At 43.5% G+C, this 25,172-nt stretch overlaps 1 protein-coding gene across 4 annotated transcripts in view; it reads left to right on the top strand.

Moving 5' to 3' along the window:
• The window catches only part of Patj (PATJ crumbs cell polarity complex component), a 273,878-nt gene that overhangs the window by 126,564 nt on the left and 122,142 nt on the right, over positions 1-25,172 (top strand). Inside the window, exon 1 of one of the 4 annotated variants that reach the window (XM_032901826.1) lies at positions 3,114-3,513. The exons of the other annotated variants lie outside the window; for them this stretch is intronic. Within the exon in view, the coding sequence (XP_032757717.1) occupies positions 3,492-3,513 (22 nt within the window). The 5' untranslated portion in view covers positions 3,114-3,491. Of the gene's footprint in view, positions 1-3,113; positions 3,514-25,172 lie in introns of those variants that run through there. 4 annotated transcript variants of the gene reach the window in all.

Raw genomic sequence — 25,172 nt, 5'->3', positions numbered from 1 at the left:
ACCTTGATTATCAGACATCATCACTTCCTGGTTTGCCTCAGCTCCTGCTTGCTTTTTGTTGTTTCATTTTTGACTTGTTCTGTTTTCCTGAAATAGTCGTCTTATGTGGGTCAGGCTGATCTTGAGCTCCTGGTTCTTGTGTCTCGGCCTCTTGAGTGCTGGACTTACGGGAGATGAGGTTTATTAACAGAACTGTTACTGAGAACTCAAGTATTTATAAGTATAGAAGCGAAAATTGATAAAAAACTTAGTGCACTAGAACTCAGACAATAACTGTTGGCCCTTACAAGGTGAGCCTAGTGCACTTTCTCTGCAAGAGCTGCGTAGCCGCTGCCTCTGTGTTTAATACTTGGCATGTCTTTGCTAAACTACTCCGCAGAGTTTGCTTATCAGCAGTTAGTTGTCAGATGTCTTCAAAAGCTCTTGATGTGCATATATAAAATCAAGTACATGTACTTTTTGCGGTTTAAAAATAGTCTTGTAGGAAATTCTTGTATGTTTTCATGCACGGACAAAAAACCTCTCTCAGACAAACAGAATCTGTGTCAGGTTTGGAAGAATATAGGGGCATTTTCAAATGCCACCGTCCTAGGAAGCTAGCAGAGCTTGGAGCTCAGTCCCCACACTCCTCCGAAAACAGAAGGACAGGAAGAGCAGTTACAGAAGACGCAGTTGTCAAAGAATTTTAAACCTAAAATTCTTTTGGCTACCATATGCAGAAGTAGATGAATTGTGCATGCACACACACACACACACACACACACACACACACACACACACACACCCCCTTGTCAGTATGGGCCACTAATTTCCTAATAAGAGAAAAACTAGAAACCATAGGAGCACTGCAGTCAGGAGTGTATAACAGCTGGGATATCCAGTAGCTGTGTGTTTGCCTCACACCAGGGCTCTGGGTCTCTAAAGCAGTCCAGAAGAGTAATGTGGTTTTAACCCAAATCCTAAGTGAAATATACTGTTGGTTAATATGAGAACTTGACATTCTTTTGACTTGTAAATGAAATTTTGGAAAATAAAAAGAGAGTAGAGAACTCTACCTTCCACTGCTCTGATTGGTGGTTACCCCCATTCTGTGTAGAGCCGTGCCATGTGCCACTGTCTTGGCCGAGTGATTCTTTGTCGTAGGGCTGTCTTTGCACGGGAAGATACATATCAGTACATCAGGTCTCCATGGGCTAGATACGGTTAGATGGCAGCAGCATCTTTCCAACCACTTTAGGTGTGACCATGGCTCCAGCCATTGCCAGGCGTCCACTGGACTCATTAGAAATAGGGATTCAGTTGTTACTGGTTGGGACTTGAAGGGATAATCCTACTCAGCGAAGTGCTTTAGGGGTGGGTTTAGGCTTCCTGGAATTTTGAGGCTTGTTCTAAAATTGATACATTGTAATGAACAGAAGCTACTTAGGAAAGAAAGAGTGTGTTTGGCTTTTGGTTCCAGAGGCCGGGAGCCGATAACCAGAAGGAAGGCAGGGGCAAAAACAGGAAGCTGAGAACAGAGAGTATGAACCGCAAGTCCAGTGTGGCCATAAACTCTCAAAGCCTGCCCTCAGTCCATGGCTTCCTCTTGCAAAGGTTCCAGAACCTCCCCAGACAGCACCACTAACTAGGGACCAATACCTGAGCCTATGGGGGACACTTCCCATTCAAACCACTACAGTTCTTTAAATGTATTAAAATCACTGACTTATGCATTTGTTACATACAATTGTACTTGATACATATATTCAAATCATATGCATGCGAGGGATAGTTGAAGTTATAAACAGGTCTCCACTAACGGAGGAGTGGAAATCAAGTAGCATGCTGTTCTAAAGAAGGGGAAGACAATCACTTGTCTTCTCTGATTTGGGGGTGGGCTATTTCAGTGTTGCAAAGTGCACCTGAGGTTTGGCAAATTTTGTGACTGAGAATCCCGAGACCAAGAGTCACTAATTTGCCCCAAATCACAAAATGGGGTACTGATGAGGCAGAGGTAGACCCGGGTGTCACTTTTAAGCCCTGCACCCAGTGCTCGCCTCTGTTTTTAGTGTGGAGCAAACACTTGGGGAACAAAGGTCTCTTGTGCAGCCATGGCCTCCTTGGCTGATCTCTGCCTCACCAATAGGTGTCACTGTAGTCAACAGTAGTTGCTAACCGAGCATGGAGCTTTGAGGATGCTCACCGCCAATGGCAGGCAGGGTGAGTAGCACCTGCCAGCTTTCGCTAAATAATGCCTTTTTATTTTTGACAGTACAAAATAGAAGGATACCAGTTAAGACCAAATTGTTTTAGTTTTACAGAGTGATTTTCCTTATGTCTTACATAGTTAATTGTCCTTTTATGGACTTTCCTATTTATAACTAAGTGAAATAAGCAATATTTATATCCTAGCTATATGATTAGAGGCTGGTAATACTGGTTTCCTATTTTAGCTTTCTTAAATTGCGAGAATGTTCTAAGCTTCAGGTGAATTTAACAGAAGTATACATTTTAAAACAGTATTGTTGAACAGCTTTGAGCTACATTTAAATTGCCGTGTGTGTCCTTGACTTTTTTCCCACCTGGCAGTAATCACAAAATGAGTGTTTTATCTGTAGCTCACACAGAAAGGTTGGACAACACTGAAGTGATTGACCGATTTGGATTGTAATACAATGACTGTGCATCTTTGCGGGTTTGGTTATGCTGGGCTAGGCTAGGTAGGGAGGAGAAGTGGTTTAGCTTTTTTTTTTTTTTTTTTTTAACAGTTTCTATGAATCACCTTTGTTCCCATTTTAGTTTTCCTCCCGAAGCTAACGTGTATTTAAAGTGTCAGAGACTCTAATGAGTCATAATTAAGGCATTATAGTTTGCACTGATGGCTTTCTGACAAAGCTGATTTTGTGCTGGAAGCAGTAAGGAAGAGAAATGCTGATGACTAGTCTGAACTGGGAGCAGGCTTAAATCCATAGCTGCCTTTAATTTGCATGGGGAAGATCGTGTCCCCCAAAGCACTGCTTCTCCGCAGGAAAATGGGCCATTAACACGGCATCAATTGAAGTTGGCCACAAAATAAGTAGTGGCATTTGTATTGCCTCTGAAATAGAGCTTTCTTTCCTGCGTGCACAGGGTGACTGGTGTCACAGGCTACAGCATGCAGTCCCTATGTGTGCAGGGTGACCGAGCGTCAGAGCCAGAAGCAGCCTGCAGCATCCGAGACTCTGACTGGAGGACCAGGGATTGCCTTTCGCTGGCAGACCTCTCCAGGCAGCTCTCGCCTACTGGCGGATGTGACTGTGAGCTTGGGGAAGAGATTGAAATGAGCTTAATTGATTATTTCCCACGGTAAAACACAATGACAGGTTGCCCTTTAGAAGAATAAAATCTGAGGGAAAAAAGACTATAGGCCCAAGGTCGTGAGAGGAGAGGACAGAGTCGGTGGAGAGAGTGGAACTGCTTCCAGCATCGACCTGTGAGGAATGCAGCAGCCCTGAAGGGAGCCGTCCTGCAGCATGGTCCACGGGGGCTTCCCAGGTAAGGCTTCTGTTACTGACAGATCTTCAGGTCTTGCTGCATGCAGTCAAATGCTGCTTTAGCGTTGGTGCAGAATGTGATATCGTTTAATGATCTAAACAGCAGTGAGCTAAGGCATTTCCCTTAAGTGAGAGAGTAGGGGTACTTGGGCATGAGCAAGGTGGATGCGTGCTGGATCCTCATAGCACCTTTACCTGGAGTCAGCCTTAGAGCGTTTTTAGAAAACGAGGCACTTTATCAGACTGTCAAGAATATGTTCGTAGTTTCTGCACCAAAATCCTTAACACTCAGTGTGCAGTATGCTTGCCTTTCAGCATCATGATTGAGAAGTAGCTCTCCTGGGTATTTATTAGCATTATTTGTGGCTTTGCTGTGATGAAAAGAGAAAGGTATTTACATTAGAATGAAGGTATTCAGATTAATTTTACCGCTGAGAAGTCAGCATTTTGGATGTAGGTGAAAGCAGTGTATCACTAAGGAAAAGAGCAGCAGGAAGAAGCCTGCCCTCCCTAACCTGTAAATAGTCCTCAAAGAGTATGGGATCGCTGGGATTGGTCCTCAGTCTCCACCATCTGAGCCTGCACCTTTGATTCATTAGGTTGGGGGACTTGGCTTCTGCAAGCGTCACCAACAACTTCCTTGTTAAACACGTATTTTGGAAATTATTGCTCAGTTGACAGCACGGGACTCTCGGTAGTATAAGCATCTGTTTGACTTTTAAAAAATTAATGTGTTAGAACCAGAGCTCCTTTTTATCCGGTTAAAATGTACAATATTTAGAACCAATAAGAGCCTTCATGAGTACCTTTATCTGCGGGTCAGTTTACTCAGAGTCCGATGCAGTGTGACTTCCTTTTCATTTTCAGCAGAATGACTCAAATCAGGTTTGCTCCTGTGCTAGCAGGACATATGCAGCAGCCCCAGTTTAAGCAAGCACACTCCTGGCTCCTCTCTCAGGATAACTGACACAAACTTTGCTCTTTCTGCAGCCTGGGCATTTTAATGCAGTGGTCCTGCCTAGCGTCTTATCCAGTCTGTGCATTTAGTTTCCAGGAAATATATGTGCTGGTAAACATGTGCGTCACTGACTCCCTGGAGAAGCCACTGCCTTCACTGTGTTTGTTTCTGCTGTGCAGTTAGAGTTGCTTTCCGGCAGATGTCTGTCATCTTGTCAATACCTCTTCTCAAACATGGTTGACGATGGAACTGTGGGGATGAACTAGAACCTGCTGGATCAGGCTGCCTCTTTGGGTTGTGTTTGTTTGTTTGTTTGTTTGTTTGTTTTTCTTTAAAGCAATCCAAATTATAAATACATCTAAATCCCTCACTACCATAAGTTGTCCTTGTCGATGATTAAGAGCCATGGTAAAAGCCATAGCCATTTCTGGAAATTACATGGATGTATTCATTAGCAATTTTTATATTCTTTGAATTAATCACAGTAATATATGAACTCAGTTTTAGAACCGTGATTAACTATGAATGTGTGCCGTTGTGGAGCATGCGTGTAGAGCATGTGTGTGCTACATGTTAAATGTCCACATTGCTTCTGCTCAGGGTTAACTGCTCATGCTTTCATAGCAAATTTTCTCCAATATTTAAAAGACCGTCTGTTGTTTTACATCTGTTTATGTATCTACCTACCTGCCTACCTGTGTATCCATGTATTTGTCTATTGTGCATGGGTGTGTGTGTGTCTTCATGAGTTTATGTACCTTAGTTACCCTCAGAGATCAGGGGCCATTAGGTCTGGAGTCATAAGAGGTTGTGAGCCACCTGATTTCCCTGTTAGGAAACAAACCTGGGTCCTCTACAGGAGCAGTGAGCACTCTCTCCAGCCCCTAATGCCAACGTATGTCTAATGTCATAGTCACATATTGTGTTCGTTCCTTACACCCTCAGTTAAGATTAGTCAGTTGGGGGGTTGGGGATTTGGCTCAGTGGTAGAGCGCTTACCTAGGAAGCGCAAGGTCCTGGGTTCGATCCCCAGCCCCGAAAAAAAAAAAAAAGAAAAAAAAAAAAAAGATTAGTCAGTTGGTTTTCATGGAGTGGGGAGGTTGTTGGTATCTTAAACAGATGTAAGTGTAACAAACTCTCTATTATGATCCTGTCTTAAATCGGAGTCTGTGTAGCCATGAAAGGTGTGCCTGCTGATCATGGCAGCATTTGGAAGCTTGCTGTGATTTTTGGGAGCAGGCTGGGCTGGATATTGAGACAGAGAAACTGGGGGCTGGGGGCGTGTGAGGGGGGAAAGGGGGAAGGGAAGGGAACAACAGAGAGAACTGCAAAGTCCATGGAGAGCACAGAAGCGCTGTACGCATGGCCAGGGGGAGGGGAAGGGGGAGGGAACTGAACCACGAAGGGTGCTTCTTCCTCACACTGTGTCCTGCGCTTACAAGCTAAAGCAGTTTCTGAACTGGAGATCAGAGTAGCAGCTCACGCAATGAGCCCGTGTGTTAGAACACTGAAATATAATTCCCAGTTTCGCTTTTTCCCTTTTCAAAAGGTTTACTGTATACTCTGCTAAGTGCTTCATATACTCTATTTTCTTTATGGTTTCTCCTATACATTTATATATTATTAGTCTTAATTTATAGGTAAAACATACATGAAAGACGTTCACTGCATTCTTTAGCACTCTACGTTTTAATATTGAAGGTTCCCATTCAAGCAAGTGAGACTGAATTGGGAAAATTACAGCAATGGAGGTGTGCCATGAGCTGAAGGGTGTGCTTCACCGTTTGAGGCACAGAGCCGCGTGAGCCAGACCTCCCTCTCAGCGCCAGCAAACGTCTCTCCCTTCGCTGAAACATTAGTGCATTTAGAGAAGAAGTAGCAAGTCTCCTCTTGTTGGCCTCTTGGAAATGGATGCGTTGGTGGCTTCTGAACGTTTCGGTAAACCTTGGAATGCTTGGACCTCGAGCCTTTTCCATGCTCGTCCTGGGTGAGATGGGTGGTAGGCAGGATGAGTGTTTTCTTCATGGCGTCTTGAGTCACAGTCGCTCTCAGCTCAGTAGTTCTTCTTCAGGTGCCCAGTATCCCGCAGTGTCTGCTACGGTGAATGTTAACAAATCCAGTACAGACATGGGCGCATCCTGGGGATGGAAGCCCTCACAATTTCAGAAGCAACGGTCTTATAGTTTACAAAAGTCTGAGGGAGAGAGATTGGCATCTGATGGCTAGAGCTGGAATGCTACTGTGCTTCTTCATTTCTTTCTTTCGTTTGTTTCTGTTTTTCAAGGCAGGGTTTCTCCGTGTAGCCCTGGTTGTCCTGGAACTCACTCTGTACAACAGACTGGCCTCAACAGCAGACATCCGCCCACCTGTGCCTGGGACTAATGGTGTGAGCCGCCACCACCAAGCTCATTTTCTTTAGAAACAGGGTCTCACTGTGTAGCCCACGGAACTCACTGTTCAGCCCAAGTGGGATTTGTAGCACTCCTTCTCACAAGTGGGAATTTCAGACGCGAGAACCAGACTTGGAAAAGTTTTGATGCGTCTATAGGGCTAAAGAATGTCTGTCTTTTGTGTCAGTCGTGACTGCTTCTCTGCCGTGTGGAACCTCTGAGATCTCCTCTTCATGTTCATTGCTTCCCTTCCTGTGCGTCAGGTGCTGTGTTGTGTGCTTAATCACTTGTAAGTTATTTAGGCCCATGTTTTGATTGTTTTTTAGCAAGTGACATTATAGCAGGTAGATAATCTGGATCGCATAGCAAAAGAACCTATGGAAACTTCCTTCCTGTTCTTCCTGAGAATCTGCAGTCTGTTTTCCTAAGTTTAATTACTGCTTCCCCTGTGAGCAGTGTCTGTGGCTTGCAGTGCTATGCTGACATTAGCTCGCTAGCTTTTGCTCTTCCCAATAGTAAGAGTTTAAGGTGTCTTCAGTCTCCCTGCATGCGTTTTATGCATTTTTTAATCCTAAGTCAGAGGTTACAGAACTTACCAGTGAACGGAATAGTTCTCAAAGTGTGGCCCATCAACCTCCAGAGGCAGTGGGATATTTCACTTCTGTTTTTGAGCACATGAAGGCAGGGTCAAAAACATGGAGGAAGCTAAGTAGCTCACTGGCCAGGAACAGAGTACCAGGTAAGGACAGGAAGGTAGGACCGCCTGCAGACTGGGGTTCGATTATCACAGATAATCCACACATGTGGGGCCCAGGATTGTGGAAAGTAAGTGAGCCCAGGAGGGAAGTAGGGCCACTATCAGACAAGATTGGGGACGTTTCTTTACACACCAGCAATCCAAGCTCCGAGTGGCTGTGGTTTTCACATCACATATGAAACACTCGAGGAAGGCTGATCAGCTGCGGCCCAGTGTTCTCAACTGCAACTGACAGAGCTGGGTTTGGCCCCAAATCCAAAGCCCAATGCCAAGTTCATCTTCCTTGGCTTTGTTGACAAAGCTTAGCACTCAAGTTTCAGACCTAGGTATTTAGGGGATTGGGTGGCCGGAGCTCCCCCAAAGCAGTCAGGAATTCCCTCGTGAGAGGCTGAACACAGGTTTCACCATGTGCCGGTGCCCTTTGAACCAGGCAGCGGGTCTTTGTCCTTTGCGCATCTCCGTGACTGACTCAGGGTGGTGCTGGCACTGTAGAATTCCACTAACGTTTGAACCAAGATGACTTTCCTGGAAGGGAAATATATGCAGTGACCCATCCCCAGCATCTGAAAGCCACAGTCCTAGATTAGTTAGTTGTGTGCTTTCCGTGTCGTGTTGGTGCTTGGGAATCTGGTTCTGATCGAGTGCCTGTCCTCTGAGGGAGATAACTGACAGTACTGCCTCGCCAGGCAGGAAGCTTGGCTGTAAGAGCTTCAGGCAACTTTTTGTAAAAGAATTCATGTCTTAGGTTGGGACACAGGCCTGCCCTCAAGAATATGATGTTTTTGAGCCGTTCTCTTAGTCCCTCCCAGCCTCCTGAGTTCCTTGCGTGCAGGAGATACTGTGGAAGCATTACATGAGGTCATTTATGTGAGGTGCCTACAGCTCAGTTATCATTACACACGGGAGGTAAGAATTGCTCCTGACAGATTTTAGATTGGTGGCGAGGAGCTGTTTCTTGGTCTGTTTTGCCCTTGACTGTTTGCTCACTTCTTCCTCTGAGGTCCAGCCCCGCTTTTGTCTTTTCTTGTGACGATAGCAGTTCACTGATGCATGAGATCCTATCTGGTTCCTCCTGTCAGCTGCCTTCAATGTGGGATCAGGTTAAAGCTGTTACATCTTTGTGTCTGTAAAAAATTTGTTAAAGCCCAGAGCACAGTCATAAATGCATTACAGCAATGCACGGCACCAGCCCCAGAGCTGACGTCTGCTGCTGGTCTTGACAGCCTTTGGTATCTGTTTTGTGTCACTGTCAGAGCCCTAGCCGCCTGCCAGATGTTCAGAATGTAATCTTTTGTTGCTGTTGTTGTTAGACTTTTCAGGTATTGGGAGAAATGTCTCCTCTCTTAAGGAGTTTTTATGTGCAGCTTCTAGTCTCCTTCCTGACTCACTGGTTGTTTAGATAAATGCAGATCTAGGTCACAACAGAACCTGAAGTACGATTTCACAGCTTTACTTCTTAAAATAGGCGTTCTCTTATTGTAGAAAGAATAGATATAATTTACCATTTAGGTTAGCTGCTTATTTCCTTGAGTGTGTGTGTGTGTGTGTGTGTGTGAGAGAGAGAGAGAGAGAGAGAGAGAGAGAGAGAGAGACAGAGAGAGAGACAGAGAGAGAGAGAGACAGAGACAGAGAGAGGCAGAGAGACAGAGAGAGGCAGAGAGACAGAAAGACAGAGAAACAGAGACAGAGAGAGAATAAATGAGTGTGTGTGCCTGTGTAGAGATCAGAAGGCACCTTGCAAAGCTGGTCCAAATCCTTTCACAGTGGGGTCCAAGGATCGGACTGTTTATCAGGCTAGGTGGCAAATGCTGTTTACCCCCCTAAGCCATCTTGAAGGCCCGAAGGGTCTGTTTTTTCCTCTGGTATAAACTGGCTCTCTTCAGAACATTTTTATCCTCTCAAACTGAAACTCTGTGTTTATTAAACAGCGCTGCTCTCCCCCTTTCCCTAACCTGTTGGTTCCTGATAAACATCTTTGTATTTCCTGTGATTTTGACTATGACCCATTACAGGGAATCCCACAGTATTTTATCTTATGTGACTGACTTATTTCATTTTGTTTTGTTCTCCATTGTTTGTACAGTGTTGTCAGGGTTTGTATATGTTGTAGTACAGGACAGGATTTTCTCTGTGTTACAGCTGCATGGTGTTTCCCTGTGTGTGCATCCCCCATTTAGTTATCCTCATCACTCACTGGTACACAGTTGGGCTGCCTCTGTCTCTTGGCAGTTGGCACAGGCCCTGCTGTGACTTATGAATCTCTTCAAGACCTGCTTTTGGGTCTTTTAGATGAACATTGAGATTGCTCAGTCACATGGCAGTGAGACTTGTAAGGTTTTTGAGGAACTCTCTTATGGATTCCATGGCAGTTGCACTGTTTACCGCCAACAGCCATGCAGGCACAAGGACCCAACTTGGAGTTCTCACTGCACCATTTTCTCACAACAGCCATTCAAGTGAGATGATAATTGGCTGACGTTTTCCATCCATACTCTGTCATGTTCAGCATCGCCGAGCACGGTCTCACGTGCACCCTAGCATTTAGTTGTACGTGATCTCGGAGCAGTGTCTCTTCATGTCCTTGCCCATTTTAAAAGAGAGTTGTTTCATTTTGTTGCTGATCAGTGTATGTTCAAGATACAAACTACTTGTCAAGTACATTCTTCATCCAGCTTGTGGCTTTTCAATCTGTTGATGAGTGGAAATTTAATTTCGATATCATCCCCTTTTGTTTCTTTCCTTTTGGCATCATGTTTAAGAAATCATCCAGGTTCAATCCAGGTCTCGAAGCCTTGCCTTATTTCCTTCCAGAAACACCATAATAGGGGGACTAGATCTTATTTACCTGACTCTGTTTTTAAACCACCTTTGGACCCACAGTAAAATTCCCAATCCCCCTTCCCCTTCGTCTCCCCTTCCCACCAGTGTCCTGTGCTGGGAACATATTTGCTGTCATGGATGAATTACTTGGACACATGCTCCACTCCCTGTATTTCGCATTAAAAGTCACTCTCACTGTTGCATGTTCATCACATGTTCACATGACCTTTTGACAGGTACAGTGGACACCCAAATACTTCTGCCAAAGAAGACCCACATGCCAGCGTTACTGGCCTAAAGGATCACTACAGCACCCACTCATTCCCTCCGTCCCTGTTAGAGCATTAATTTTTTAATTAAGGACTTTGATTATTAAAAAGATATGTCACCAGCAAAGTTTTCAGTTTCTTGGTTTCCTACTCGTCCAAGTAGAAATTTAAGAGGGATAATCTCATCTTTTTTTTCTGTCATTCTTTGTTAACAAAAGCCTCAAAACCATATTATTCTAACTTTCCTTAGGAAAACTGCCGATTTCCCCTCCCCCACTTCAAACACAATAAACTTTATTCTTGCATAAGTGTTTGGACCGTTTTATGAAGCCTGTGAATTAAAGCAAGCAAGATTATTTCCATTTAACCCATGACCGAACTGAGACTGGATTAATAATCTGCTCTCCCAAGATTTCTTGTCTGAACAATAGAGTCAGGTTCTTAACCTTATCAGTAGTTCCTCCCCACAGCTTTCTAGTAATTACCCTGTGGCCTCAGAACTATGTGAATATGCCGATGCCTGGGAAGCAAGAAGGAGATCTTGCTGGTGGCTGCTTTTGTCACCTGAGGTCTCTTTCTGTGCTATTTACTTCAGAAATGCTGGTGCTGAGATCAAGGCTGTCCGTGTGCACAACTGAGCTCTACTCCCAGTGCTGTTGAAAATTCCATAGGGCCTCGGAGGCCATGGGATGAAATTGCTAAGTGCAAGCATTCATTATTGCTTGTGTTGTCTGAATGAAGTGAATTATGTTTACATCACATTGTAACAAGTGATAAAATTCATGTTGGTTTTTTCCCCATTAAACTAATTTCAAAGGTCTCATGAGATATTTTTGTCACTGTTTTAAAAATTAATTTCTGTGCAACCTTGTGCCTGTTAGTGAAACTCTCGTAGTCTGTTTACTCTTGTGTAAAGTAAAGACAATTATAGCAATAATTTAAAAACATGCCGTGTAATTAAAACTGGTTTAATGGAGCTTTTAGGAACTCTGCAGGAGACACGGAAAGCTGTGTCTGGTGGGGGAATAAACTTCAGACCCAGAGAACTGGTGGGTACGAGGCACCATGGGGAACTCTGAACATCACTAACTTAAGTTCTCAGGCTCCTTGGGCTGGAAACAAGATGGAAGGGCAAAGTTAGCTTCTTTGTGAAAGCTTAATAGGTGCAATATAGCAAAATGGAAGTTGGAAAGTAGCTATTAACCAGCTCTTTTTAACTTGACTATCTTGACTAACTTGACTATATATAGTAAAAGTTTTTGACCCTACAAATTATTTCTAAATAATAATATAAAACATATGAATGACCCAAATAAGATGTCATTACCGTTTTCATTTTACCAATCTTTAACTCAATGCAGTAGGAGTTGAGTGAGTGAGTGTGTGTGTGTTTTGTGTGTGTAGGGGAGTATGTCTGTGTGAGTGAGTGTGAGTGTGTGTCTGTGTGATATGTGTGTGTGTGTGTGTGTGTGTTTGGGTGTGTGATTGTGTGTTGTTAATGTTGTTGTTAATATGAAGTACTAAAAGTTAAAAAAAACTAGGACTTCTCTAGCATGATGTGATATTTTGTTTTGTTTTGTACTTGGGATGCAGAGGCTGGTAGATCTCTGTAGTTATAAGGCCAACCTGACCTACATAGTGAGTTCCCATACAGCAAGGGATATATGTATGTATGTATGTGTATAGGTAGGTAGGTAGGAAGGAAGGAAGGAAGGAAGGAAGGAAGGAAGGAAGGAGATACATACATACATACATACATACATATATCCTGTCTAAACAAAACAAAATAAAAAAACCCAGAGCCTTATATGTTTGGCAAGTACAATAACATTGAGCTATATCCCCAGTTCTAATAAAAAATTTTGATTAGCTCGTAACCCATCTCTTGATCAGTGTTGGTTACTAAATAATTTATAAATTTGTGTTTTTACATATCATTTATATATTTATGCTCAACCTGTAGCCTTGCCTATAATGATCAGAGGTAGTTTCTTACTCTAACAAGACAGTGCACAACACAATGAACGGCTATTGCAGTTCAACATTGCCACAGCTCAGGCAGAATCCTGCTTCCTTCTTCTCTGAACCTTATTCCGACAATTATTTGAACTGATGCTGTGTCCGAGGCCCAATTGGAAGTGCATGAGTAGAGAATGGTTGTCCTCTCTTCTCTGTCACTAAGGACCAGGTCACCTGGCAGATACCACATTATATAATTCCTTTGCTACTTTCTGCTACAGTTTAATTATCTGAAACTATCATTTCCTCACTTCCACAAAATATAATTAAACACCTAACCCTGTCAGCGCCAGTGTTGGTGACAATGAACTGACACCCATGGGACCTTTGTTAATCAGCTTTGCATGAGGTGTCTACCCAGGTCTTTCACCTCTCTGCTGTGCCATAACCACAGGGCATTTGCAACACAGTACTTCTCTGGTGACTAAAAAACAAAAACACCCCACTCCCTGTTGTGATATAGACAGTGTAACACAAATGATTGTGAAGAGAGCTTTTGAAATTCTGGTATTTTTTTTCCAGTACCATTTTCAAATTTGAAAACATTTTTTGATGATTTCATAAGATTTATTTACACTTGGATCTTGTTTTCAGGAAACTACCATCCCAGCCCAACACTAATCTGTAGAGATCTACAAAGATAATATAATAAAAGTGACTCCTTTGTCCCATCTCCAGGAAGTGAGAGTTTGTAGATTTGACAGAGTCCAGATAGCATTGAAAATTGAGCCCCTACCGCAGCTCATCTGGGGACTATAATTTGGGAAACAAGTATAGTAAACTCTCAAAAGCCTCATGGGCACAGAATGTAGAGGGGCCTTGCACTTGAACACGGGTCCTTATGTTACTTTCTTCCCTACGGAGGTGGATGTGCTTCCCCTCGAGACTAACCAGATTTCATGTTGTTTTAACTGTAAGGTGGTCAATGAACCGATATTTGTCTTTGTAAATTGACCATTTGCCAACTCTCTCCCCCACTGCATGATTACCTCAGAGCGTCTCCACACCTCCTTACCAGAGGGCTTTTGCCAAGCGGTCAGTCTCATGGCCTGAAATAAAGAAGGAAGGAGCTGGGCTGCCTGTGGAAGTGAGAAGCCAAGATAGCCCAGCTGTGACTTCTGTTCCAGCCTCAGCCGCTTGCCTCGGTGCTGAGCCTGACAAGTCCAAGGGTCCTGATGCGAGGAACTTTGGATTCTGTTATTCAATATGCCCTTTGTTTTGACCTTCAGTGTTTTCTTGATTTTGAATTCTGGACTGGCATCTTTGTCCCTCCAAACTTAGCATGGTTATTAATTAAGAGGTTAGGTATTGAATATGCATGTGAAATCTCTGTCTGCTGTCACATAACTGAAAGAGGACAATGATACTCAGAACTTTCAGTGTTTTTGACAGTATCAATTCAGTCCTTACTTTTTCTTTTAATGTAGTGAGTAGCATAGCGCCTGTTACAGAGCTGGCATTCAGAATTTTTAATGAAATAAATGGAGTAAAATTACTACTCTGTCGTCTTAAATTACTTTTGGTCTCTTTCCCTAGATACTGTTAACTCAGTTCCTATTCATTTCCCTGTCATTCTTGGGTGTATAATTCAGTCCTGCTAAATGGTCAGGCTTCCTAGTCTCCCTATGGTCAAGTAGTAACTCATCCCAAACACCGCTCAAAGCAGTCCAGCTTCTCTGGCTAGGGTGGAGCTTCACCACCACCTGCTCCTAACTGTAGTTCCAGAATTGTCTTTTCCAGTCCCAAGCAGCCAGTCCCCTGTTGTCTATTGTTTGCCCTACACCAGCCCAGTGTCAACCCTGTGCTTCTATCAGCAGCTCTGAGCATCAAACCATAGCTCCTTGTCAGGGTCAGATGGTAAATGTTTTTTATCTGTTTTCTCTAAGCTAGAGATTTGTTTAGATTTTCTTCCTTGCTCTAGCTGATGTGAATACTCTTTAATGTGGGAAGTGGACAGGATTTGGAGGGGCAGACACCGAAGGCCACTTGAGTGTTGCAGAGGAACTGTACACTGGGCAGGTTCCAGATCTTACACTGGCCTCAGCTTCTCAGTCTTTAAGACATAACAGTTGTATGTTACAGGGTTGTTCAGATGATTTTGTGCTGTTGTCTTTTAGTTGTGAGATGTTCCGACTTTGCAAACATGAGAAGAACAGAGAATTCCACCATTTTTCTTGAATATATACAATACAGACTATGCTGCCTAGTTTTATGTCAACTTGATACAACTGCAGGCCACGTTTCAGTCATCTAGAAGGAGGGAACCTCGATTGAGAAACTGTCTCCCTTAGTTCCAGCTGTAGGGCATTTTCTTATTTAGTGATTGATGCAAGAGGGCCTAGTTATCATGTGAGGGTCTACCCCTGGGCTGGTGGTCCCGGGTTCTGTCAAGAAAAAAATAGGCTGGAAAAACTATGGTGAGAAAGTCAGTATGCGGCGCCACTCCGTGACCTCAGCATCAGCTCTTCCAGGTTCCCACAGTGAATCCCTGCCCTGACTTCCTTCACTAATGGACTACAATATGGAAGTGGGCGCCAAATACACCCTTCTTTCCCGAACTTTCTTGGGTCATGTGTTTGATCATAGCAATGGTAGTCCTAACTAAGACATGTATTATCCTACCAGAGTCAGTAACAACCAAGTTTTTCTGCATTTCTTGCATCTATACATTTTCTTTTCATTCCTAGTTATTTTGTCACTTCACACACACACACACACACACACACACACACACACACACAACTTAAAAATACAGCTGCGGTGGCACACACCTGTACTCCCTGCACTAGAGACGCTGAAGCCAGGAAATGATGTTCCCAGATCCAGTCCAGCTGCAAAGAATAGCTGTAACTTCCTGTTAGCTCTGTGTGTGTGTGTGTGTGTGTGTGTGTGTGTGTGTGTGTGTGTGTGTGTGTGTGTGTGTGTGTGTCTATTTGCAACTATGTGCATGTGCATACTGTCCCTCAGCCCCTTCAAGCCTGTACAACCTTCATCCTGAGGAAAGGTTGAGCCCTTCTGGTACAATAAAGCAGTCCCAGCCTGTTGATCAAGTCTGTCTGCTTCTCTGTCTCATTTTTCTTATTGTTTGTTTTGTTTTGTTTTTACAGTAAATTTATGTTGTGAAGTTTCTAATTGATGATTTAGAGTGTGCCAAAAAGTAACCGTAGTGTCTAACAAGAAAGGTTCACTTTAATTTTATTACAAGTATAAAGCTTGTGTAAGTGTTTGTCGCATATCAATTGGTTTAATTTTGATGTACCTAATGGGAAAACTGTAGATGTCTCTCCTAGTGGAGGCCACCTATGCCCTTACACATACTCTATATGATGTTTTCAGGAATGATTCTTACTCAAGTTGTCTCTCACTTTATTTATTTTTTATTTCTTTTTTATCTAATGCAGATTCAATTTTTATGAGTAAAGGGAAGGAGATTATTTTAAATTGTGATACTTTGTAGTTCTGGATAGATTCTCTCCTGGGTTCTAGAGGCAAACTCTCTGGGGTGCCCAACGTTAGTACACTGTGTCACGCTGAGATTTGTTATTTTTACCTTGCTTTGCTTCCCTTGTGGTAAAGCTGAGGATTCCTTCCTATCCACATTTTCATAAAAGCCAGGGCGGTCAGCTGTCCATGCCAGGAGCACTGTCCAGTGCGTAAGAGCGACATGTATGTCCATTGCTCGTGTGCTTTCGTGGCTAGTGGTCTCATGTTTTGACTGTCAGTTCCCCGTATAGATTTGTGTAACATTATCAGGCCCAATGCTGGCAAAAATATTGGCTATACTTCATAGCTTCCTCTTTTTTTTGTTGTAATATCAGTTTCTTTAATGCGCCGTTATCATTTTCTGTTTGGTGTGAATATTCACCAGAGATTTGCCACTTGAGCTACGATTTTGTTTCTTCTGATTTGCTGTTGTTTTCCTTCAGATATTTTTACTTTTCAAGCCTGGATGCACTAACTCCGAAAATTAAAAGTTGTTTATTAAATAAGAAAAACAGACTGGAACTTTCATCATAACTGATTCTCACAAGTGACATTATTGTGCTTAGTGCAGAGGCAGAAATGTTTAAAACACAGCCTTGCGCCATTGGCCTCTTTGTTATGGACGCAGATCAAGCAGCTAAGCCATCTGCGACTGCTCTGAGCCTCTATCCCAGTGCATCGAGCGTTTGCTATTAAAGCACTAGGCAGTGGCTTGAATTAAGTGTCTTTCTGGGAGAAAGGCTTTGTTACTTAGCAACACCTAATATCCTGTGATGAGGGCAAAGCACTCCAAGACCCACTAGAGAAATCCTTCTGGCTTTCTTGGACAAGGAAAAGACATCTGGTGTGTTGATAGAGAATTATGAGCAACTGGAGATTTGGGAGCGGGGGTGGGGGTGTTGTTTTGTTATTGTTTTTCCAAATAACGTCACAGGGGTAGAAAAAGCCAAGTTTAAAACAAACTTGACTGCTGAACAGAGCTATAAAACTGTTCTATCCGATTATGCTGATCTGATGTTCATTCAGGGTGTGTGAGTTGAGCCTGGGGTAGAGGGAACTTGGTGACTTATTTCCTCATCTCTTCTCTTGTTAGAAGTGGAAGGGCATCCAGGTTGTTTGAAATGGGAACCATAGCTGCTTCCCTGGCTTTTTGAAACTGTATAGAGAAGCAATATCTTTCCATCTTAGGTCCTGGTACAGAACTGAAGAAAGCAAACAGCTTTATTGAATACGATTTCGTGTGATATGGGAACTTTTAAAAGGAAATAAGTTCAAAGAAAGGAATGGGCTTAATACAGAAAATAACCTTGGAGTGAGTTCTGATCATGATAAACAGGGTGGGGTGGGCAATGTGTTTGTGCAGGGCTGTCTATGAGGCCCTGTGTTTTCAGGTAAACATGCTCCTTGCCCTGGTGTGCGCAGGGCATCTCTGCGGTGACCCTAACAACCGCTTGAGGGTTGATCAGAAAACCTTTCTAGGCCTTACTGCCTGTTTCAGGGTGGTCAGTAGCCTTGTTTCTGCCACTTTCTCAGTTGCCAAGCTCTTTATTGTTGGAAAGCAGTGAGCTTGTTCTGCACCCAATAAAAAGGTCAACAGAACAATTGAGAATTTGCTCTTGGGTACACCCATGGTCTCAGCTTCTTGGGTGGTAGGGGTAGACTCTTGAATTCGAGAAATTCTTCAGGAGCATAGGCAATGCAAAGACATGGTCTCAAAAAATAAATAAATGGTGAACAAACAAACAAACAAACAAAAGGATGGTATAACCAAGCTGGTTTCTCAATGGTTTGGTACATGTCTAGCATGGATATATGAAACCTGGGTTTACCCCAGCACCACAGTGAATAACACAAAATAGAAGCAGATATGGTTAAGATCCTGCATCATTGTGACACTATTGTTGCTTAAAACCACTATATCAATGTGTGATTTGATATATAAAAGAGAGAGAGAGAGAGAGAGAGAGAGAGAGAGAGAGAGAGAGAGAGAGAGAGAGAGATTACACTATTCTACCACTTGAAAATAACGCATTGTCCATGCTAGTTGTCATGGAAAGGACTTGTGGTAGCCTGTGCTCAGCCCCACATGGATTCCCTTGCTGCAAAACCTCGTGTCTGATGCTCCAGAGCTGTTTGTGCTGACTGGCAGCATAGAATTGAAACTTCAGAGCTAGTGAATGTTGCCTTGATGTTTCAAAGATATAGACTGAATTCGATGGTTGACCAACATGCTAACTTAACTTCTTTTCCCCATTTGAAACTGTAGTTAACCTTACATTAAACCTACTGAGTAGAATACAATTATTAGAAATTGCTTAGCTCTGGGATAGGTGAAAGATGTAATTGGATGTAGGGAGGAAGAGAGAAATGGTTAGGGTACTGAAGTTCTTCATTGTATGGCCCAAGGGAACGTCATATTTAATCCTGAGTCATGGTGGTAGAAACAGGAAATTTTGTTGAGGTGCTACTTGTGAAGGGCTGCCTTCAACCTGATTTCTGTGAATTTTCATGATTGACTGTCATGCTCTTTACTGGAAAATGTACTGCATTGCATAGGAGAGGATTCTGTGGTGACCCACAAGAGTCACATCCTTTTCCTGGTAACAAATTTATAAGCATTGCCCAGGCGCACGAGTGTGGGATCTCAACAGCTGGGACCCAGTCACTATTTCTTTTCACAGCAGCACCACATTTAATGTGTAGTACGTGGGGTAAGAACTATCTTTTTATTATGTATTGTTCACGTGCTGTGGGGCACACGTGGAGGTCAGAGGACTGCGTGGATGAGTTGGCTCTCTGTTACTGTGATGTGGGTCCTGGGGACTGAGCTCGGTTGCCAGGTTTAACAATAAGCATTTTTACCTTCTAAACCGTTTCTCTGGGCCCACTCACAATATTTACTGAGTTAAAATTTCATCTGACACCAGTTCCTACAGAAATGATGATCTCAGAATACTGTCTTTAAAGGCAGACAAACAGAAAGATGATTGGAAAATAGGGGATGTAGTCTAATGACTGCAGAAGACTAGGCAGAATTCTACATGCCCTGTCCTCCGGTTCTTGGCTCCCTAGTTCTTTCCCTCAGGTAAGAGGAGAAGGGTAGGTCAGAGAGGGAGACCTTCCTTGGCTTCATTCAAGAAGGAGGAGTTCTGGTTGCAGTGACCTGCATGAGGGACTGAGTAGCAGGACTCACTTCTGCAGTTTTATCAGCTTCTCCAAGTGTACTGGTCGTGGGCCAGGCTGCTGTGTTTGGGATGTTGCATTCTGAGCGCTGGCAGTAGCTACACTGACCAGTCCCCAGGTGGGCAGGCTGGGCAAGCGCTGTTGCAGCTCCTTAAAGAGGACTTAAGGATCCTGAGCTTCATTTCTGCCTATGTCACACAGCAGGACTTGTCTCAAAGAGAAGGAAGGAAGGAATAAGAAAATGTGGAGGGAGCTTCTCAGCAGCTGCAGGTCCCCTCGTCTAAGGGCAACCTGAACAGATTGTACCCCATGGCTGCAGGAGACCCAATGGAACTCTGGCCAGATCCTCTCAGCTACCTGTCAGTCCTGCCATCTGTGTGGGAAGAACTCAGAGGCAGAGCTAGTGATGAGGTCTCCTTCATGTAAGGAGCTATTGGGAAAATGTAGGATTTCTAAACAAAGCACCTCAAGTGAGGGAGAATACTAAAGTCAGTCTTAAAAACAGTATTTGATAGAAAGCAATTCACTTTAATTTTTGGATATGCTAACTTCATGGCCTTTTATAGTAAGGTCTTTCCTCTAAAGTCTTCCTTATCTATAAAACAGAATTCAGTTACATGATTTGCCTCATCTCTCTCAGGGATGGGGAAGACACAGAAATCAGTATATCAAAGAAGTAGGATCGTTGGTCTTTTAATCCTCTTCAAGCTGGGAGTCTAAGAATAAGTTATAGGATGACATAAATGCTGGGTGTGAGATGTTAGCCATGCCCTGCTGAGTGTGCATTTGGTCATCCGGTGTTCTTCCTAGTGGGTGAAAAGTTTAAGCTCCCTCTGGACAGATGCTAGGAATTGAAGCCAGGCCTAGTATGTGCAAAGCACACTCTGCCACTGAACTCCACCACCACATCCCTGGTAGAGTATATTTCAAGAGAAAATGTCTATATAATAATTTGTTTTTCTAGCAACGCTAATGTATTTTGAATCTAAGTCTAAAGATGAAATTGTGCTCCTTGTAAATGAAAGAGGCATTCTCTGGAACCACTGGATGATTGTAGATCCGAAATGGACTTTCTGTCCCTTGGGAGTGGTGTTGGGATGGTAGTGAGCATTGAAGAACCTTAGGGCAGCCTATGCTCGTGCCTCTCAGCAGGTGTAGCCTGAGCTTGTGACGTGGCACTGGCTGGATGAGCAGGAAACCAGTTAGGGCTGAGCGACATCCTTATTGTCTGCCAGCTGCTCACCCTCGAGGGGCTTAGTTCTTGAGCCTTCTTTCTGGAGTCTGGAGTGCAGAGACGATAGATCGTTTCTACCAGGGAAGAGAATGGAGTGAGCCCTCAAATGATGCAAGAATGCTCCGCTCTAGTACCCGCCAGGCTTTGCTCTGCCGAGCTTCTGTTTGAACTTACTCCATCTGTCTATAGAAGTGAGAAAGCCATGAGGCTACTGGAAGTTGACTAGCTCGTCCGTTAGCATTAAGTACGTCAGCACTGGAGCAAGCTAGATGCAGAACCATTGGAAGTGCCCCCGAGGCTCCAGCACCATATACCAGCTAGTCTTATCTTTAGTTGACTGCACTAAATACATGGGTGGCGAGTGGGCTGCAAGGTTGGGTACCATCACATATGTAAGGCTCTGAGCTTGATTCCTGGGAATGGGGAGGACACGGAATAAATTAAAATAAATAGTTTCAGCCTCTAGGTTTTTTTCTCAAAGCTTTTATTTCTGAGTTGTAACCAGTCATGTGTATGCATGTGACAGGTTTCATGGAATGAATTCCTTTTGTTTTACAACTTGAATGTGAAGTGGATTCCGTTAATATTTGTCCATTGACTCAGTGGGTATATAACTGTGGCATTAAAAACCCAGGCTGGAAAAATTAACCTTCTAACCTCACAAAGTAAGGGTAATAAAATCTACATTTTTATTGGATATTTTGTGTATTTACATTTCATATGTTATCCCCTTTCCTGGTTTTCCCTCTGGAAAACCCCTGTCCCATCCCCCTCCCCCTGGTTCTATAAGAGTGCTCTGCCACCCACCCACTCCCATCTCACTACCCTACATTCCCCTACACCGGGGAAACGAGCCTTCACAGAACCAAGGGTTCTTCTTTTATTGGTACCAGACATTCTGTGCTACATATGTGGCTGGAGCCATGGGTCCCTCCATGTGTAATCTTTGGTTGGTGGTTTAGTCCCTGAGGGCTCCGGGGGAGTTCTGGTTGGTTGGTATTGTTGTTCTTCCTATAGGGTTGCAAACCCCTTCAGCTCCTCCAGTCCTTTCTCTGACTCCTCCTTTCAGGTCCTCGGGCTCAGTCCAATGGTTGGCTGTGAGCATCTGACTCATTTGTCAGGCTCTGGCAGAGCCTCTCAGGAGACATTCATATCAGGCTCCTGTGATCAAGCACTTCTTGGCATCTCCAGTAGTGACTGGATTTGGTGTCTGTATATGGGATGGATCCCCAGGTGGGGCAGTCTCTGGATGGCCTTTCTTTCAGTTTCTGCTCCACTCTTTGTCCCTGTATTTCCTTTAGACAGGAGCCCTTCTGGGTTTAAAATTTGGAGATGAATGGGTGGCCCCATCCCCTGCTTTGCCTAACCTCTGGGTATGGTCTCTACAGGTTCTCCCTCCCCTTTGTTGGGCATTTCAGCTAATCTCATCCCTGTTGGGTTCTGGGAGCCTCTTGCTTTCCTGGCATCTGGGACTTGCTGGTGGCTACTCTCAGTTCCCCATCCCCCAGTGCTACACACCTCTGTTCAAATTCCTGACCTTCTGTATATCTCTCTCTCTCTCTCTCTCTCTCTCTCTCTCTCTCTCTCTCTCTCTCTCTCTCTCTCTCTCTTCCCATACCTGGTCCTGCTACCCTTCCCCCCTCCCCCTCCTCTGTTCCTCCCAAGTCCCTCCCACCCTCTACCTCCCATGAGTATTTTGTTCCTCCTTCTAAGAAGGGCTGAAGCATCCACATTTTGGTCTTCTCTGGTGTTAGGTGGTCTTGCTGTCTCTGACTGGAGTGTGTCCCTCCTGTGGGCCCGTGAGCCTGTGCTCTTAGGTGTGTCAGCCCTCCTGGGAGACCAGTTCTGTTGGTCTAGGAGGGACTTGGGTGTGAAGAGTTGTATCACAGGGTTAGCTCTGGGGTGCTAATGGAAACTGGAAAGCTCCTGTTCTTGGCTGCTCCCTGATTCCTGTGCTCTGTGCACTTCTGGCGGGTCCCTCTTTGGCCAGTTATTGGAGCAAAAGTGGTGGTCTCACCTATGAGCTTAGGAGCGACAGCACTCCTGGGAGATCTGTTCTCTTTCCGGGTGGGATTTGAGTCTGGAGGGTCATGGGACAGCCTTAGCTTCAGGGCTCAGATGGAGACCGGAAGGATCCTGTCCATGAATCTCCATTTTAAATCCTACATGACTAATATAAGAACCAATTTTTGAAGTCCATTAGATTAACAGTAAGGCTTTGTATGTATATGTTTAAAAAACATGAAAGATTTACCACTTTTAATGATGTTTGGCTACCCTATCTTTAAGTTCACTGACAGGCTACAGCAATCCCTACACAGAGCTTTCACCGTCCCTAACTGGAACAACTTGACTGTGAGTTTTCAAGCTGTCTCTGTGGTTTGGATCCACAGGCAGCACTGGTCCTGCAGGGGTCCCTTGCGCCTCTCGAGGAGCTGTGCTTGGTACTCTCACTTGGTACTCTCACTTGGTACTTTAACTCAGAGAAGCAACCTAGACAGTAGAGAAGGGCTGTTGTCCTTTTCTTCAGGACTCCCAGTGGAGACTGAGTGTTTTTCATTTTTTGTTTCTTCTTAACGTCATTGTGAGAGAAATGTTACTTACTTTCAAATGGCAATTTCTGAATGGCAGACAAAATTAAGAAGAAAAGAACAGCTTTGTCATCAATTCAAAATTAATTTTCGACATCCTTAACTGAGCATTGAAAATAAGATCATAATTTTCTCTTCCCTCTGCATTATTTGGACACCTGGATTTGAGGTTATTTTAGGGAACCTGTGCTCTTAAGAAAACCTTACATTTACAGATAGGTTTGCCATGTAAACAGACCCATAAATGAGAGACACAGTGACTCGGCAGGCATTTAAACTCCACTCTGTCCACCCCACCCCAGCGTGGACTCTGAGAGTGCATTCATCGTTCATACAGCGTCCCTGGGCTTAGCATAGTTGGTTCTGCCCCTTGGATACCATAGAGGTTTACCAAAGGAGCGTCCTTGTCATTACTGACTTACAAGCTAAGCAATGGAGTCTGCTTTTTTTCTTTCTCAGATCAACCGGGTGAGTTTTGGTGGTGCTGCTGCTGCTGTAAAATAGCACAGTAACGTGATTTCCTGTTGATTTTCTCACTGCACATCTCTGTGTGTTTCATAAAGAGCCAGCATATAATGCATGTAGAATTTGCACGCGCATGTGTTTAGCCATGTACAACAGCAGGGAAAGCTAACATTGATAGAGTTCAAGTGGGCGACCAGCTGCTGCTTTGCTCTGTGTATCCGGAAGCAGTGAACTACGGTCTAATTAGAATGTGTTCTTACTTTCCTCTTCAAACCTGTCGTGGATGGTGAATACTTCCTAAGTTCATTTATATCAGCTAAACGCTTAAAAGTTTCCCTGTTTACTTTCACAGTTACACTTAGTTTACAGATGCCCGAGACAGTAAAAAAAAATACCCAACTTTCTAGCCTTCTAGGAAATGAGAATAAAAACAACTTTGATATTTCATCTTACCCCAGTCAGAATAGGTAAGATTAAAAAAGAAAGGCACCAAATGCTGGTGTGGCCATAGGGAGTAAATAGTACTTGACCACTGTTGTGGCGGTGGAGTGTAAACTGTTGAAGTTGGTGTGAAGGTTCCTTGAAAAACTAAATATAGGAATTTAATGCTTCTCTTGGGCATGCACCCCTATTGCTCTCCATCCTACTCTAGAGATGCTTTTTCACCCATGCTCACTGCTGCTCTAGTCACAGTAGCCATGAGATACAAACAGCCTAGGTGTCGGTCAACAGAATAATAGTGAAAACATGGTACATTCACACGATTGGCTATTAACATAAAGTCTGCAGGTCCATGGATGAGGCTGGAAACAAATAGCATTTTTGAGTATTGGTAATGAATCAGAAGACAAGATAGCAGCTATTGTGCTATTAAATGTTTGCTGAAGATTCTGACATAGTAAGATACAATTTTATAACCAGTGCACAGAGCACCGTTTGGTGTTTATTATCGTAACAAGTATCTGATATAATCAATGTAATAAAAGAGCTTCGTTTGGCTTGCATGTTTACTTTAGGGTCAGCTGTCTCACTCCTTGCGCTCCTACAGTAAGTACTTTATAGCAGTGACACAGAAGGTGCTCTCTTGGATGGCCATGACTTGAAGAGTTCCTATTTCCTCACTTCTTAAGGCTCACATAACCTCCCAATCGCACTGCTCTGAGGAACAGAACTTTACTGTATAGGTGTCTAAGGGGTACTCCAAAGTCAAGATATAGCTACTTTAAAAATTGCCATAAAGCTCTTTTTGCTAGTGAATGTTTACTGCACTAACAAATTTAGCATTTATCATAGATAAAACTACCATTTAATAGAAAATCTAAGAAAAAGAAAGTGCTATTGTAAGAGATTAGAGAGTTGGTAGAATAGAAGTGTGAATAGTCATAAAAACTAAAATCAACAACAGAAAGTATCCTATTTTATCAGCTGTTTTATCTTTAATTATAAAAAAATGCATAGCTATCTCTCTCTATTAACATCATTTTTGAACTT

The sequence above is a fragment of the Rattus rattus genome, chromosome 1 (genome assembly GCF_011064425.1).
Source record: "Rattus rattus isolate New Zealand chromosome 1, Rrattus_CSIRO_v1, whole genome shotgun sequence".
Taxonomy (NCBI): Eukaryota; Metazoa; Chordata; class Mammalia; order Rodentia; family Muridae; genus Rattus; species Rattus rattus.
Note: the sequence above shows the minus strand (reverse complement) of the source record. Positions and strands in the feature narration are given on the sequence as shown.